This window comes from Arvicanthis niloticus, chromosome 2 (assembly GCF_011762505.2).
Source record: "Arvicanthis niloticus isolate mArvNil1 chromosome 2, mArvNil1.pat.X, whole genome shotgun sequence".
Taxonomy (NCBI): domain Eukaryota; kingdom Metazoa; phylum Chordata; class Mammalia; order Rodentia; family Muridae; genus Arvicanthis; species Arvicanthis niloticus.
Genome location: NC_047659.1, coordinates 6223046 through 6241286, shown reverse-complemented (window position 1 = coordinate 6241286; position 18241 = coordinate 6223046). Strand labels below are relative to the sequence as shown.

The 18241-nt window shown below is 49.3% G+C and overlaps 1 protein-coding gene across 1 annotated transcript in view; it reads left to right on the top strand.

Annotated features, from left to right (window-relative positions):
• Cfap77 (cilia and flagella associated protein 77) overlaps positions 1 to 18241 on the top strand; it is a 116998-nt gene that overhangs the window by 77246 nt on the left and 21511 nt on the right. The window contains exons 4-5 of the mRNA XM_034496450.2: positions 6160 to 6265; positions 13744 to 13845. Of these exons, the coding sequence (XP_034352341.1) occupies positions 6160 to 6265; positions 13744 to 13845 (208 nt within the window). The remainder of the gene's footprint in view (positions 1 to 6159; positions 6266 to 13743; positions 13846 to 18241) is intronic.

Sequence of the window (18241 nt, the reverse complement as noted above, 5' to 3'; positions counted from 1 at the left end):
TCCCACAGCCTCTTCCTGAGCTGTGCAGAGGAGCAGGGTGGTTGTCCTCAAACACACCCAAAAGCCTCCAAGAATAGTTATCAGAGGATAGCCAACATTTGGCATGTCTGCTTACATTGGATGAATTAGCTGAGCCCACACAGGGCTGTCCACCTGCAGCCTGCCCATTTGGAGAACCAATTGCAAAAACCCAGTTACAGCAAAAACAAAAAATTACCCACACACCTAAAAAAAAAAAAAAAAAAAAAAAAAAAAAAAAAAAACCTAATAAAGGGGCTAAGGATGGTGGACAGCTGGCCTAGCAGGTAAAAGGGCCAGGGTTCAATCCCCAGCCATGCATAAGCCAGGCATGTCTGGTGCAATCCCAGCATTTGGGAAACTGAGGCAGGAGGATCAGAAGTTCAAGGCCTTCCTTGGCTACCAGGTGGTACCCTTGAGGGCCACCCTGCACTATATGAGTCTCTCATATTTTAAATAAGTTTAGCGTTTTGTGTTGGGCCAACTTATCAATATCTTGAGCTGCAAGTTTGATACCCTTGGACAGAGTACAATTCCAACTCCAGCCTGGATATTCCCAGAGAATGACATGGGAAAGCTGATTAAAGCAGGTTGGAAATGTGGACAGTGATCCCTGACATTGTGAATGGTCTCAAGCTCTCCCGTGCAGAGTACAGCCCGTGGTAGCTCAGGATAGCCTGGGGCAGGGGGTACCTGACAAAGGAAAGAAAAATCCAGGGAGAAGGAAGCAGACATTCAGGGAGCCCTTGGGAGAGCAGGAAAACAGAGTCAGTTGAGATGTGGCCAGAGACTGAGAACAGCAGGAAGCCACAGGTGTCAGCCTGAACCAGCTGTCAATCTTCCCTAGGGGTGGGCAGGGCACCCGGAGACCTACTGTCTGTTGATGGGAACAATGCATGAGAAAGCCTGGGGTCTTCTGTATAAGGAGCCAGACTCCCTGGACTTGGCCTCCAGTGAATGCCAATTAGAATTTATTGGGCTGTGGCATCTGTATCTGGAAAGTTGGGAGTCCATGCTTCACCATTCATGTGTGCTGTGTGACCCTGGACAAGCCGTTTGACCTCTCTGGGCATCTGCTGCCCCAATCCCACCCTTTCCTGTGCACATTTAGTGAGGATAAATAGTTAAGCTTTTCTGTGTGAACCCCTCTGGCTCCTCAAAAGAGAGGTGCAGGAAGGGCAGCTGTAATTGTTACCAAAGGGGCCTCGGCCTGTGGCAAAATCATTCATGTTGGAGTCGGAAAGAGAAGTAAAAAGCTGAACTAAACAAAACAAGAAACAAGTGAGCCACAGTAAGAAACCAGCTCCTAATGACACCTCCCTCACGAGCCGGGGAGTGCTGGGCTATGAGAATGCTTGCTCAGCATGCAGGAGGCCCTGGGTTTGAGCTTTGCTCGAAGGGTGCCTCATGACTTTACCGGCATGCTGGGTACCTGATAGATGGAGGCCAGAGAACCAGACGTTCAAGGTTGCTATAGAATGAGTCTGAGGATAGCCTGTCTCCATGAGACTCCGTCTCAAAGTCCTAAATGAAGAAATAGTCTTTGCCTAGCTCTAAATCGCAAAGGTTTTCTCTTATGCATTTGGCAATGTTTGTTTTATATTTGAGCTGATATCCATCTGAAGCGAGAGACTTACGTGGAAGGACTTGGGTTTGTTTTGTTAGTTGCTCCTAGAGGCTCAGTATCAGGCATCACTTCACTTGTGAGGAAGGCAGTCATCCTCCCTGAAGTCAAATTCCATCAGTTTAAGCCCATAACTTACTGTAATGCTCACACAGCCTAATTTGTACTGTGCAAACTGAAGAAACAGTGTCTGCCAAGAATTTCCTTAAGATTTCTTTTCCCTTTTTTTCTTATCCCCCTTTGGTTCTTCCTGCTCTATTTCATGTGTACATGTACGTGTGCGTGTGCGTGTGCGTGTGTGTGTGTGTGTGTGTGTGTGTGTGTGTGTGTGTGTGTGCCAGTGCACATATGAGGGCACAGGTACACATGTATGTGTATATGTATATCTGTGTATGTGTGCATGGGTGTACTCATGTGCGTGTGCGTGTCTGCAGGTACACGTGTGTGTGCGCCTGTGTGGGGAAGACAGATTAGCCTCACCATCACTCCTCCGGTACTATCCACCTTCTGAGACAGGGTCCCTCACATGCCTGGAGCCTGCTGACTCAGCTGGCTGCCGCCAGCCTTGCGGACTGGTCTCTACCTCCCTCATGCTGGGATTAAAAGTGTGCACCACCAAACCCAGTTTTTGTCTTTTTTGTTTTTTTAAACATGGGTCCTAAGGGATCAAACTGGGGTCTTCGTTTCTGGCAAAGCTATACCCCCACATTCCTGTCCAGGGTGGAGTCCTGTCAGCCCCCAGCAAGCACACAATTGTTTCTGCCCTCTGGCACTGGCTGCTGTTCAGTGGTTGAGGTTCTTTGTGGGCTCATGCCCAGGTGGAAGGACACCTAGCCAGGCTGTTTAGGGCAGGGTAGCTGGGACCCAACCCTTGGAGGACGCAACCCCACAGTTAAGACTACATGCGAAGGAGAGACTGCATATGGATGGGGGTGTGCTGGCAAGGAGAAGAACTCTACCCAGGAAGAAAGGGCTGGAAGTCTAAGGAAAGCCATGAAGGGTAGAGTCAGCGCCAGGAGTTGAAGAGGGAGCTGAGCCAGGGGAACCACAGCTTCAAGTCCAGGTTTAGCACAGAAACGGGAGTTGGTGCAGGAGCGATGACATCCAATTTATGGCCCAAGTTCTCTCCACTCCAGGCCAGCCTCTGTACCTGTTTATCCACATTAATGAGCCAGAGCAGAGACTGGCCAGCTTGTGGGTGGCCGTGGAGGACCTAGGCCAGGGTTGCCTGCCATAACTCACGGTGTCGTAGGTTCCCCTTGGCTCAGCCTCCACTGCTTCTTCCCAGAGAATGAGAATTGCTGGTCTGGCCAAAGCAGGACGCTGAGTAGGTCAGCCAGGCTGGGGGAGGGCTGAAGAGCTGGCGTGAAGTGATGGATACAGTGGGGTGCTGGGAAGGAAGATGGCTGTTCTCTGGGAGCAGCCTCTTGGGGTAGATATTTCCAGATTACACACACAGTGTCGTTAGAAACACAGCTATAAATTAGGCTGCTCAGAGGCATGGGGCGTGTAATAATTAAGTAATAAAAGTCGCCACAGGGGTACAGGAGGCAGGAACAAAGAGCCACTGTCTGTCTATGAGAATCAAATCCTTGGACCTCTGCTCAAATAGCATCAGCCTAGCAGCTTTCCCAGGTCCTGTCATGCCAAGGCGCAGTAGGCTGGGGCGGGTGGGTGGGTATTTAGGATCATGGCTAAGTCTGGTTGTCTCTGAAATAATGGGCAGCTGGGACTCAGTGCCAGCCAAGGACGCTGGCCGGAAACTCGGACCTATGTGGTCAGAACTTACACACTTCTACAATAGTTGTTGTTTGAAATAGTTGTTTTGAAATGTGTGCTGTCCGGCTTGTGCATAGGGAGGTGTGTGTGTGTGTGTGTGTGTGTGTGTGTGTGTGTGTGTAGGTCAGGGGTCAACTGTGGGTGTTAGAGGTCAGTTGTGGTGTCTTCCTTGGTTTTGAGACGGTCTCTCATTGACCTAGTGCTTGCCAAATCTGCCCATTGAGCCCCAGGGATCTGCTGGTCTTCCCCACCCCAGTGCTAGGACTCCCAGTACATATCACCACATCGGGCTGTTTTTATATAGATTCTGGAGATTTGAGTCAGGGCCTCAGGCTTGCATAATAAGCACATTTCAGATCAAGCATCAACCCAGCACAAACACCCAGCACAAACACCCAGCACAAACACCGGTATTTCTTAGCAATGATTTCTGACTTTTAGGGCTACCATTCAGACCAGATCAATCAAATTCAGGGGCATGAGGTTTGCAGCCTCTGGACTTTGCTAGGCAGTTAAGGGGCTTGCTTCTCCTCCGGGGTCTACCGCCTCATCCTCTGGTCTGGGCAGAAAGGTCCCAGGTTGGGCTGCTCCTCACACCCACTCTCCCTGGCTGCTTTGGGAAACTATTAGTGCTTTGACTGACCAGACAAGGGTCTGTATGCAGCTGAGAGGTGATTGTTGCAGCTTCCTGGGACCTTGGGGGTGTGAGTCTCGGGACTGAGAGAACCCATAATTTACTCTGTAGTGTTTCTGGCTCTGACTTTCTCATAGAATTTCCCAGAGTATCCTGGGGCTTCCTTAACAAGTTGGCACAAATAGGGGCGAGGGAGGTTAGGGAAGAGGATGGGAGGGCAGTCAACAACACAAACTCAGGTTCTCAAAGCTGTGGAGGCCAGAAGTCCGACCCTAGATGTCACCTCTCCTAGTATCAGTGGTCCCAAGAGACTCTCTCGCTTGCACTCCTTGTGGCTGGAGAATGTCTCTACTGGATGGCACTGGTTGCCTGAACCATCCGCAAACACAAGTGGCAGTAGACGCTCTACACCTTCCAGTGCATGGCTTCTAGAACGGTCTACTGCTAGCAAGGTTAAAATGGTCACTTATTTGTTTTGTGGTGCTGGGGCTCGAACCCAGAGCCTCATACATGCTCAGTAAGCACGCTATTGCTTACCATTGAAATATCCAAAGCTTAGACACACTCTTTTATGCCATGGCTGTGTTAGCACAGTGGTAGAACAATATCGGTAAGGGCTGTGCTGAAGTGACCATCCACTGGGAATTTCATCCAGCAGGAATTTCCCATTAGCCTTCTGGCCATTTTAGCTGCCACCAGTGAGCATCACTATACTTCTATTGAGTATTCTAGTTAAATGTTATTATTACGTAGTTAATTTATTTATTTATGTGTATGGGCACTTCTCCTGCATGTGTGGCTATGTACTAAGTGCCTGGTACCCTCAAAAGCCAGGCCATCCAGTCTCCTGGAATTGGAGTAATGGATAGTTGTAGACTGCCGTGTGAGTGCTGGGAACAGAGCCCGGCTCCTCTGTGAGAGTATCCAGTGCTCTAACTTGCTGGGCCACCTCTCCAGCCCCTATTATCACATATTTTTTAGAAACAGAGTCTTAGTGTGTAACCCAGGCAGTCCTCCACACTGAAAACTTAACTCTTGGAGGGTAGGTAATTAAGGTAAGTATTCATGAAATCACGTAGGCTTTAAACTCGCATAGCCGAAGGTGACCTTGAACTTGTGAGTCTCCTGCCTCCACTTCCCAAGTACTGGAGTTATGAGAATGTAAAGCTTTATTTTCTACAAGCTTGACACAGTGGGGTAGTTTCCTGACTTGTGACTGTAGGCAGTGGGTTGGCTTCCTGTCTGGTGTGTGTGCACACTCTGTCCTACAAGCTGTTTAAGAGTTCATTCTCATCCTGGAGTCTTGGCTACAAGTTGGTACCAGCAACAGGCCTGTCTCCTGAACAGCTACTGCTCACAAATAACAGAGTTCTCCTTTGTACATGGCCGCTGTCCATCTGTAACCCGTCGTTCAATCTGTTTAGAGCTCAGTCCCAACCTTGGAGCATTTTGTTTTGTTTTTTGTTTTGCTTCCTTGGAAGGACTTAGCTTTGAGCCCTGTGGCTCGACCGATCTTACCCAGAGTGCTGCCCGACCCTGCTCTGGGACCACCTCTCCTCCTCACCACTAAGATGATGAAGGATTGTGCCTGGTTCAGGTTCCCAAACTGCAAGCAGTGAAGACATCTCGTGCAACTTCAGAAAGAGATGGGCCCTGATGCAAAGCTGAGGTTAGTCCCACCGTGCCAGTGGGACTGACAAATGTAGAATCAATTCTCCAGGACTGGAGCAGAATTTGAGTAAGAAGAGACCCCGAGGGTGGCAGCTTGTTCATCCAACTTGGCAGCAATCTTTTCCAGGGCTAGCCTCAGCAGACTGAGGGCAGAGCCCAGGGTCTATGAGAGGTATAACTGAAAGGGTTCTGAGGAACCTATGGACCCTATCCAACAACAGTTCAAGGACAGAATCTTTGTTCCCTCAAAAGAAACCCCATGGAGGCTCCATGTGTGTTTGTAGAGCATTGTGTATGGGTCTGATTCTCTGGGGTTTCTAGTGCTCTGCTGAAGGTGGAGCCTGTGGTCCATGGAGAGGGAGGTGTCTTGTTCTATAAGTAGGTGCCCTGGTCTTACCCACGCCTCAAGCTCTGTGTGCCCTTCTCCCCACAGGCCGTCAACACCCTTCTTTGACCTGTTACAACATCGATACCAACAGCTGTGGGTACAGGAACAGAAGGCCACGCAGCAAGCCATCAAAATGGAGAAGAAACAGAAGGTAGCTGTGCCCTCACTTCTGAGGGGCTGAAGCTTGGGGAGGAAGAGAAGAGTTAGCATCAGGGTATGCAGTTGGGGCAGGAGCAGGGGCCCAGTCACATCTTGCTGCAATGAAATTCAAATCTAGACCAGTCTGAGTGATGCTCTTGTTCAGATTGTACCTGATCCTGGATTGTGTAAACGATAGCTGGACATCAGTCAGCAGGCCGTTTCACCTCCGAGCTGGGATTAGGACCCAGTCACATTGACTCTTACATGGAGACCATTCCCTGAACTTCTGCCTGACTTGCTACAGAAGAAAGTAGGTCTCACTGCCACCAGCCTGGACAGGTGTGTGCTCCACACTGGCTGGTGTGACAAGATAGAAAACTGTTTCTACAGGGGTGTGTTAAAGGACATGTTTTCTTTTTTTCTTTCTTTCTTTTTTTTTTAAGTTTTATTTATTTAGTGTATATCTGCATGTACACCTGCATACCAGAAAGGGGCATCAGATTTCATTATGAGATGGTTGTGAGTCCTCATGTGGTTGCTGGGAATTGAACTCAGGACCTCAGGAAGAGCAGCTAGTTCTCTTAACTGCTGAGCCATCTCTCCAGCCTAAGAACATGTTTTTTTAAAAACAGTAGGAAAGTGTTTTGTTACTAAGTACCAAGTAACCTTCTTATGGTAACAGCTTCTCATACCGGGGTCGCAGGAGGTGACATCCTAGACTGGTGTCTTAGTTAGAGTTTTACTGCTGTGAACAGACACCATGACCAAGTCATCTCTTATAAGGACAACATTTAATTAGGGCTGGCTTACAGGTTCAGAGGTTCAGTCCATCATCATCAAGGGGGGAGCATGGCAACATCCAGGCAGACATGGTGCAGGAGAAGCTACATCTTCATCTAATGGCTGCTGATAGATACTGGCTTCCAGGCAGCTAGGATGAAAGTCTTAAAGCCCATATTTCAAGGCCACACCTACTCCAACAAGGCCACACCTCCCAACAGTGCATTCCTTGAGCTAAGCATATACAAACCACCACAGCAGGGAAAGCTGTAAGAAGAAGCCAGGGTAGCACAGGGAAGTGGGAGCCACAGTTGCTGTGGGTACAGGACCAGAAGGCCACTCAGCAAGCCATCAAAATGGAGAAGAAACAGAAGGTAGCTGTGCCCACCCCCAGTTGCTACTGAGGTGTGTCCTTAGCAACGGCATGGAGTCACTTTGGGGAGATTTTTACCAGAAAAACCCTCCCAGCTTTTCTTTATGCTGTCCTACACATTTTAAAGCTCTCTGAGGCTCTTCCTTTAAAGTGTTTCAAACTTGAGACATTGAGAGGGTTCATGGTGCCTCCTCAGCTGATTCAGACCTGTGACTGCCGTGTCAGAATGTGTGCTTTTTAGATTTCACTGGAAGTAGAAGCAGCAAGCCAGGTATGGGATCATGCAGTCACTATGCCAGCACCTGGAGGTGGAATCAGAAGGACCAGGAGTTCAAGGTCAGCCTTACCTGCCAGGAGCAAGTCTGAGGCCAGTTTGGGCTGTGGGAAAGATCCTCCAGAAAAGCAGAACAAACTAAAACCAGTCTAACATTCAGATATCTGATCTTGCGACAATCACAGACAACACCCAAGCCTTGCTTCCTTCCCTGAGAGTTGGCAAGCACCCCATGGGCTGCACTCGGGCTTCTGGGAGCTTTACCAACAGGTCAGCATCTCCAGCTAGTATCTTAGATTGCTCCACTTTATGGAAAAGCTGAGGTCCAGAGAAATGAAGGGAGACTGGGGAGATGGTTCAGTTAGTACAATGCTTACCAGGAAAGCACCAGGACCTGAGTTTGGATTCCCAGCACCCGTGTTAAAATCTGGGTGCTCAGTGCTAAGGATGGAGGAGGGGGACAAGACTCCCCAGGGGTTAATTGGGAAGCTCTAGGTTCAGTGAGAAACTAAGAGTGACTGTGGAAGGCCCCAGACATCGGCCTCGACATCCACAGGCATGTGCATCCTTGTGTATGTTCACCCCCAACACACAAACACACAAGTACACACCCACAAAGAGAAAAGACAGGGAGATGAAATGACTCTCCAGTGGCTTCTGACCAGATGTGTCTGGCCCAAATGTAGGCTCTTCTTAAAGCTGGGCCCTCGCATGCTAATTACTTGAACACTAGAAGATCAGCAAAATGGTTCTAGGGACATACTGGGGTTCAGGGGAGCCTTTGCAGGTAGGATTGTGTAGCCTTTTGGATGGGTGTCTCCACATGGTTTGGTGTTCATCGGAGAAGCCAGCATTGAAGTGTTTTTAAGCTTGTGGTTAGTCTGTTAATAATTCAACACACTGCATAACAGTGTGTTTTAGTGGGAGCATTACTATCCCAAGCTGCTCCGTAGCTCCTCAGGGGAGCCTGCCACTTTAATCAGCAGTTGGTTCCCACCACTCAGAGCCTCTCTGCCCCTCCCACTAAAGCAGACAGCTATGCTGAACCAGAAGATATCTATCCTGGGTCCATAGTGAAGCCCTGTGTGATGTAAGAGATGAGCAGAGAGGCTGGCGCTTAGGACCTAAGACACATACTGCTTTTCCAGAGGACTGGAATTCAGTTCTCAGCACCCTGTCTGTCTGTGGCTCACAATGACTCAGTATCCAGCTCCAGAGGAGTAAAGCACCTCTGGCCTCTGCAGGCACCTGCCCCTGCCCCTGCCCCTGCCCCTGCCCCTGCCCCTGCCCCTGCCCCTGCCCCTGCCCCTGCCCCTGCCCCTGCCCCTGCCCCTGCCCCTGCCCCTGCCCCTGCCCCTGCACCTGCCCCTGCACCTGCACCTGCACACACATGAACACGCACGTGCCCTCACATATGCACACTCACACACAAATCAGATAAAATATTTAAAATGAGGAATTCCCCTGACTTAGGAATCTTTCCAAAGAAATGAAACAGGCCTGCATATTTTCATATTGGGTTTGAGGAGATGGTGGGCCATCCTGGGAAAGAGGAGTAGAGAGAATGCAGTCAGATGGAGATTGTTAAAGGTACATGTGTTCAGACTCTCCTCTGTGCCCTGCATTTTCAGAGACATGGAGATCCCTTCCTCCTATAGGAAAGAAGCCCTTCAGAGGGTCTCAGAGCCCTGTGGCAGAAGGCAGAGCATCCTTTCTGAGATGCTGGTCTCACCTCAAGGATGAAGGGTGGTAGCATATGAGGGATGGACAAACTTCCTGGGTAGGTCTTTTTGAGAGGCTGAGGTAGTATGTTTTGGGGAATAATGTCATGAGTCCCCTGCCTTAGCACACAGTAGACATTCAGAAAGTGGCAAGCCAACCTCAGAATTCTCTTCTCATTCTGTGTGTTTGCAAATACACACACATTCAGGTATACAGACACACATGCAGAGGCTGGAGGCCAACACTGAGTATCTTCCTCTGTCACTCTCCCCTTGCTTTTTGAGACAGTCTCTCGCTAAACCTAGAACTCCCTGTTTCATAGACTGTTGGCCCAGCAAATCCTGGGATCTGCCTGCCTCTGCCTCCTCAAAGCTGAGGTTACAGACAAGTGCCACCACACCCAGCTTTTTACGCGAGTACCAGGATTTGAACTGAAGTCCCCACATTTGCCTGGCAAGCACTTTATCCACTAAACTTTACCCACTAGCATCCTGATCCAAGTCTTTGCAGGTATCATGTTGTCTTGCATATGCCAGCAAAGCCACCAGTTGCCGAGCCTTGTCTGAGTTGATCACAACTTACCAGGCTTGAAAAGATCATCGGTTTTCAAGGCCAAATCACCCATATCCCAGAGGAAGCCTAGTTCTACCATAAGCCTGCAATGCTGCTGAGGGAAAGCCTGGCTTTTGGACAGCACTGATCCCTAATGAAGTTCTTGAATTGTCATCTAGTGAGCAATGACCTTAAACTGGCTACTCTGCTCAAAGCACAAATGAGCAGCTCCCACAAGAACCATGCTGTCAGGCATGGGCACACATTTCTAGAAAGTCAAGGAAACGCAGCATCGGAAAGGCCACAAGACTGTGTCTGTTGCATTCCTAAGCCCAGCTTGGCCATCTCTCTCTGCCCTGACTTAAAATCTCCGCCTTGTTCTAGAAGGCAGAGTGAACATGCAGCTTAAGGGCTTGGAAGACATTCTATGTTCACAGTATGGCTGGGCCATAGAAATCTGGAGAGACAAAGGCTGTCCTCCTTCCTCCAGTTCTCTAGCTGTCACAAATGTCTGATTATACCTAGGTCCTTTTAGGTCTGGTCCTAGGGTTCTGCACTTTTGGCCTAAAACAGTTGGAAGAGGTCTAGGAATGGGAAGAAGGCCGTTTTACAGCTTGGGCTTATATGCTACAAATGGTGCCTAAAAGATTTATAGAAACCTGTAGAATTCAGTTAGGCCTGCCAAGGTTCAAGCCCTAGCCTACCCAATGACCTGTCCCCAGGGAACTGCCACTACAAAGACCGTAGGAAACAAGGCAGTAAAGGGCAACGGGGCAGGCTGAGGAAGCCCTCCGAGGGAGGTGGGAACCACTGGGTAACCTGTGCCTCTCCACCACCCTCCTCACCACCCCAGATGTGGCTCCAACATCTGTAACTGTAAGATCAAGGTGCCTGCAGGACTGATTTCTGCTGAGGTCTTTCTCCTTGGCTGCAGGCAGACACCCTCTAGTGTGTCCTGACATGTTGGGAACTTATCACCCACCCCCTGTTCAATGGACTGTAGTTGTGTTGGATCAAAACCCACGCTTGACTCCCTTTAGCCTCAAGTACCCTCCTGAGCCTCCTCTCCTCACAGTCACAATGGGGCTTAGGGCAGCATCTGAGATTGGAAGGGACACAGCTTAATCCTGGACAGACACCATGAACTACAAGACTGGCTGCGGACCTGCTGGTACCTTCCTGTTAGTGGGGATTGAACTCAGCTTCAGAAGAAATGGGCTTCCCCACCTTTGAAGCCCACGAGAGACCTTTCAGGCTCTAGGTATGCTCTCAAGTTCCCTCTCCTCAAATATGCCCATCATCTTTCCTCCTTCCCCCTGGGCAGGCCATCAGAGGTACCTGCACCATGGGACAGTGATACCCTGTTGAGTCATGTATTTCTTCACACAGTAGGGTTCCCTGTGAACCTCAGGAGCTATGTCAGTTTTAGGGTAGGAGGTAGAGATAAGGACAGCTCTATCACAGCTGCTGCTCTATGGTCAAACCAGAAACCAAAGAGTCTTAGGCAGGGTTTTATTGCTGTGATAAAACACCATGACCAAAACCAAGCTGGGGAGCAAAGGGTTTATTTGGCTTATACCAGAGACCATCATTGGAGGAAGTCTGGACAGGAACTCAAACAGGGCTGGAACCTGGAGGCAGGAGCTGATGCAGAGGCCATGGAAGGGTGCTGCTTACTGGCTTGCTTCCCCTGGCTTGCTGAGCCTGCCTTCCTATAGAACCCAGGTGGTGGGGGTGGATCTTGTGCACTGTGTATTCAGTTGCTGATTTCTGTGCCCAGAGATCTGGTTATGAAGACCTCCATACTCGGGAGACCCTTCCTCACGTCTCAGGAGATCACAACCACCCAAAGATCACAAGAAACCATACCTGGATGCAATCAGCAGAGGCTTTATTAGGGAAATTGGCCGGCGGTCAAACCACAAGCTCTCTCTCTGAAGAGCAAGGTTTGGCCTAGACTGATGGGTTAAGGGGTCTTTTAAAGAGCAAAACCACAAACCAGGGGAATGGGGAGGGGGTGAGGGGTTGCCAAGGATACATAACATAAGAATAGTGAAACATTCCAGAGAAACCCACCCTGAAAGGTTAATAGCCATGGACATTACTCAGTACAATCATTTTTCTCAAAAATGTAGTCTTACCAAGTCACTGTCCCCTATACTGTCATTACAAAATATTTCTCACTTCCTCCAGTCACAACTCCACCTAGATGGCTTGTATTTTTTATGGTCAGGAATTTGTCTTCCTGCTTCGGCCCTCCCCCCACACCCACAGGTGGGCCTGCTGCCTGAGGCTTGAGGAATGTAATCCAGCAAGTGTCCTCTGATTCAGGGGCAATGTCCTTCACCCGGAATGTGTCCTGGGGTAGTGAAAATCTTACATTCAGTTCCGCTTTCTGGAACTTGCATTTTTCTGCCCAGGTCTAAGGGCAAAGAAATCTACACATATTTCATAAAATGGCCTTTATAGTTTTTCACTCTACAGTTACAGTCGGGATTTTAGCATTGTCATAAACCATTGAACCATTTCCTGTATCAATGTTGTGTACAGAATGGTCCCCAATTATCTCTGGTTAAAGAACTGATCAGCCTATGGCTGGACAGAGGAGATAAGAAGGCTGGACCTCGATTCCCAGCCAGGGGGCCCAGGTAGAGAGAGAAATAAGAGAAGGACATGAGGAGAGAAGGTAGAGAGGCCATGTGGAGAGGATTTGCCATGTGTTTTCAATGAGAGAGCAGACATGAGGATACACATGGACCAAAGTGAGCCAGGGCGAGGCTCAGATTGAAGGTAAAGGCCCATATGGCTGGGAAGTAGACAACCTAAGAGGGTCAGAATAACTCAGAACCTGCCAGCCTAAGCTTAAAACTTGTTAATAAACTTAATAGGTTTTGTGTCAATTATTTGGGAGTTAGGATGGGAACAGATAAGGCTCTCATGCTTAAATTAAAGACTGTACCCAGACCAGGCAGTGGTGGCACACGCCTTTAATCCCAGCACTTGGGAGGCAGAGGCAGGCGGATTTCTGAGTTTGAGGCTAGCCTGGTCTACAGAGTGAGTTCCAGGACAGCCAGGGATACACAGAGAAACCCTGTCTCGAAAAACCAAAAACCAAACCCAAAACAAAACAAAACAAAACAAAAGACTATACCCAGGACTACCAGCCTAGGGATGGCACCACCCACAGTGAGCTGGGCCCTCTCCCACTGATCACTAATTGAGAAAATTTCTTACAGTTGGATTTCATGGAGGCATTTCCTCAACTGAAGCTCCTTCCTCTTTGATGACCACAACTTGTGTCATCTTTGATGACCACAACTTGTGTCAATACACAAAGCCAGCCAGTACACAAAGCAACTGTACACGTAGGTAGGGCCAGGGTGTCAGTGCTGTGAAGTGGCCTAGGAGAAAGATCAGAGGCTGGAAGGAAGGGACCCTCAAAACTGTCGGCCCACCCCCAGGGCCCCGTGGTCACTATCCTGCTGTCTTAGCTGTGTTGTTTGAAGATAGGTCTATCATATAGGAGAAGGCATGGAGGTGGGAGTTACATTGTATCAATCAGGAAGCAGGGAGAGAATGAATGTCTCTGCTCAGCTCTCTTCCTATTTTCATTGGTCCAGGACCCCACGCTGTGTAATAGACATCTCACACTCTGGGTGTCTTCCCTTCTCGCTTAGCCCTGTCTAGAAACTACTCTACAGACATGCTCAAAGGGTTTGTTTCCATAGTGATTCTAAAGCCTCCAGGTAGCGGGCGAGCATCTCAGCACTGCGTTTCTGGCCTGCAGGTGATCCTGGGAAAGCTGTATGAGACAAGGAGCAGTCAGCTGAGGAAGTACAAGCCTCCTGTGAAGCTGGATGCTCTCTGGCACTTGCCTCACTTCAAGAAGGTGAGTGGCCCCTTCATCCACCTTTCTGCACCAAAGCTGGGGCTGGCTGATGCCCGCCCACCTGTGTCAGAGTTCTGCAATGCTCAGGACACAGCAGCAGGTGGCAGGTGACATCTAGGAACTTTCTCTCAATCCAGGATTTGAGTCCAGTTAGCTCATCAGAAATTCTAATTTTTTTTAAATGTGTGCAATATGTGATTGGAGAGGGGTGGTAGTGTGCGCGTGTGTGTACGTATGCGAGCGCAGATGAAAACAACTTTGGGTGTCACTCCTGTCTTTTACCTGAATCCAGGCGGACTCTTGTGTTTGTTCTTGTATGGAAGGCTAGCTGGCCCAAAGTTCTGGGCATTTTTCTGTCTCTACTTCCAATCTCACTATAGATATGCTGGGATTGCAGAGGCAGGCTGTGGCAGCTGATGTCATGTGGCTTCTGGGGATCTGAACTCTGGTCCTCATACTTGTGCAGCAAGTGATTTACCCACTGAGCCATCCCATCAGCCCTTGGCTGAGACTCTTGATAAGTACCCATGGGCAAGCTGCTGATATTGACATGTTTTGCAGATGGGAAACATGGAGATGCTGGGAAGAGGCAGAGCCTTGTGAGCTCTCAGGTCATCTCAGCACAGAGTTGAGATGGCTGGCTAGCCTGGAAGCAGAGACTGTCTGTGTAGAGAGCATCACTCTAGTGACCAGTCCTAATGTATCTGCACCCGGATGGGAAACAAGCTTGTGCCCTCACTGCTAATCCACCTGAATGAGTGATGGTACCAGCTGAGAGGAGGAAATGACCTCAGTGGGGCATCTGAATAAAGAGGAGTTGGGATACAGGGCCAGGCTGTGCTCTGACTTTAGAGCAGACCTTGTTCTTTCACTATGTGGCCCTGTAACACCCAGGGAGTCATGTTCAGCAATTTCTAGCAGGTCAAGGACAATGTGGAGTGGGCGGGGTAGCATCGTACAGACGAAGGGAAATGGGAGGGCTGGAGATGCTGGGTCTAGGACAAGAAAGAGACTGCATAGGCTGTGTGTAGCCAACCCAGGCAGAAGGAGTCTTTCTTGAAGGTCATGAGGGACACCCCTGGCCCTATCAAGACAGCTGCAACAGTGATATTCCCAGGCAGCCGGCCCGGCTGTGCTGCCCGGAACTGTGAGTTAGACAGTGACAGGACCGCTGCCTTCCTGAGCCTGATGCACTTGAACAAGCTGCCGAGCTTCCACGGGAAAGCGGCTCTGCCACGCTGGATGTGGCCTCTTGTGTCTTGCCCAAGTGGCCTCCATCGACAGATGTCAGTGACCATGTGCCCTGCTGCCCATCAGCCCAGGCCTCTGCTGGGCTCACGGCAAATGTCACAGAAAGAACATGACCGAACACTGATCAGGAGGTGGCGGGAGTCACTAGCACACTGCCACCTCTTAGCACATGTCAGCGAGGAGTCTCAACAGCAAAACCTCCCTCCAGTTTCTCCATCTCTCCATGTCGTGTCCCATACAGATCTCTCCACTTGCCTTCAGTTAGTCGCTGCCTCTCCTGAGGCCCCTCCCCCATCTCATTTCCTTCTTTGCCAGTGACCAAGTGCATGCAGGCATCTCGGTGACATTGCCAGAGGGGCACCAGGGCCCCCAGCTCCCATGGGCACACGATGCCTTTCAGGTGGCGTCTATTTTTACAGTAGCTGGCCCTGATAGAAGCTTGTGGGTAGAAACGAGTCAGTACTTCTGTTTGGAAGAGAGGGGTCTCGTTTCAGGGACTGGGGAGATCAGCTACCCATTAGGACTTCTGAGGTACTGTTGGACACAGTTACCCAGCAGTGACAGCTCTTTCTGGTGGCAGGCATCATGTGTGACTAATGTGGTGTAGAGAATGTCATTTTATCCTCAGGACAAACATCCCAACCCTGCCTTGCAGGTGAAGAGGCTCCAGAGCTTCTTCAGCCTCCCTGAGTGGCTAGCCTGGAACCTTGCATAGTGCTTTTGTTGCCCATGCTAGTAACACACTAACCAATTGAGAAAGAGGGGCAGGGCCACGCCCCAAGTCTTTCCTGTGTCTTCCAAGGATACCCCTGGGATCCTGCAAGTTGGTGCCCAGTCACCCACTACATGGGCCCTGGAACACAGTGTGTGTGCCAGGTTCTCTGAGCAGGACTTCTCAGCTACCTGATCGGACGTTACAGAGCCTCGGACCTCTGAGAGCTGCTGTTGTGGTAACTGAGCCTGCAGCATATGCTCAGTGCTGGAAGCACAATTTGTATGTGTCAGTGCATGAGTGTGGATGTTGAGGATAGAGCTGCCTTAATCTTAGGGTTCCTGAGACTCCTTTCTGTCTCTGAAGCACCTCTATTAGGTCCTTCCTCATCTCCAAGGGGTGCCTCGAGCCTTGAAGCTTCCCCCTTTGAAGGACTTAGCAACTTTGCAGTCAGGTGATTAACTACACAGTCTTTCATCTTCCTCAATAATGCATGTAAGTCCACAAGAACCAGGCTTCAAGGCCGAAGCCATGTCCTCAGAGCTAAGCAGGGTGCCTGGCACAGAGGAGGTGGTGGGTCACCCCTGGAATGGATGGAAGAATGAATGGATAACCAGTCCAGCGTGACCAAAGATTTTCATAGCCTCTCAGACACAATGAAAGCCTCACACAAATGCCCCAGCACTGCTGTATCCCTGCCACCAAGCAGAGGCTATGCTTAGAAGGCATGCCAGGGCCAGGCCAGGCTGCTGTCGTTGCACAGTACATGAGGCCTCAGGGGGGTCTTTGTCTGGGTCGCATGTCACTGCTGATCTGCCACCCCATCCTGGCCCCATTATGATGGGAAAATGCACTTCCAAAAAAGTTGAACCTGTCACGGTGATGGATAACCTAAACAGACCCTCCCTGCTCAAGAACAGATGTGGAGGCTGAACTCTGTCAGAAATAATTAAACACCTTTCACATGGAAAAGCTGCAGGCAGGGTGGGGCGTCCACCCTGGGCTGGGTCACTGTGTCAGACTGGCTGCTTTCTGTTCCCTATCAGCCAGCCACCAGGGGATCTGGGAAGACCCTTGGACTGCAGGATAAGAAAAGAGAGGCCAAGGAAGGCAGTAGCAGGGCCTCTGTGGCCCTGGCTTCTTTCTAGTCTCTGTGTTCTGCAGTTGGCAGGCAGTAGCAGTACCAGGGTGGAGGGTTACCCATTAACTGGTCTGGAGCCTTGCAGCCAGGATGTACATAATGTGGGAGCCCAGTTGAGAGGCTGGGAATTTGGAGCTTCAGTCTCTACATCCAAAAATGAGAGAGTAGGCTCAGGCCTATGAGGCTTTTTCTGGACTGAGACTCTATGGTTTCCTCTTACTTGGCCAAGGAGCCACGTGGGAGGCAGAGCAAGAACTCTTGAAAATAAAGAAGGCCCCAAACTATTAGGAAAATAACTCAGACTCTTTGGGTTCTCATATGGGGGACATGAAATCGTCATCCCCCACCCACAAGGGAAGAGCCACCAGATTGACCCTTTCTGCTCCCAGTGACATGGAGATTCTTGTTCTGTCTGCAGCCCACCCATCCATCTATCCATCCATCCATCCATCCATCCATTCATCCATTCATCCATTCATCCATTCATTCATCATCCATCATCTATTCATCCATCATCCATCATCCATCCATCATCCATCCATCCATGTGTCCATCCATCCATCCATCTATCCATGCATTCACCTATCATTTATTCATCTATCTGTTCACTCATTCATTTATAAATTTCCTCCTTTTTAAAAGAATATATATATATATATATATATATATATATGTATATATATATATGAATATTTACTTTATATATACCCTTGCTGTCTTCAGACACACCTAAAGAGGGCATCAGATCCCATTACAGATAGTTGTGAGCCACCATGTGGTTGCTGGGAATTGAACTCAGGGCCTCTGGTAAGGCAGTCAGTGCCCTTAACCATTGAGTCCTCTCTCTAACTCAACACAAATTTCCTTCTTGAACACCTCCATGGCAGGTCCTCTAATCTGAGAACATGGTGATGAACAAACCAGAATGACTTTGACCACCGCTACTGCCATGGAGTTAACAGCCATTGAATTAGCCTGACATGGACAAAGAAGTCACAGACTGACAATGGGACAATATATAGGCAGTGGGGGAAGTTTGGAGAAGATTGTCTTCAGTGACAGAGCAACCCCACATTTGGGAGGTGGTAACAATTCCTATAACAATTGTATCATCCAGGCATCTGCATACATACACACACCATACTTATCACACCACACACCTATACACACACATTTATATAACACATATTGCACACTCATTTATATTGCATGCATTATATACACACACACTTATACCATATACTTCACACCACACACATCACACGCATGCACACACACACACACACACACAC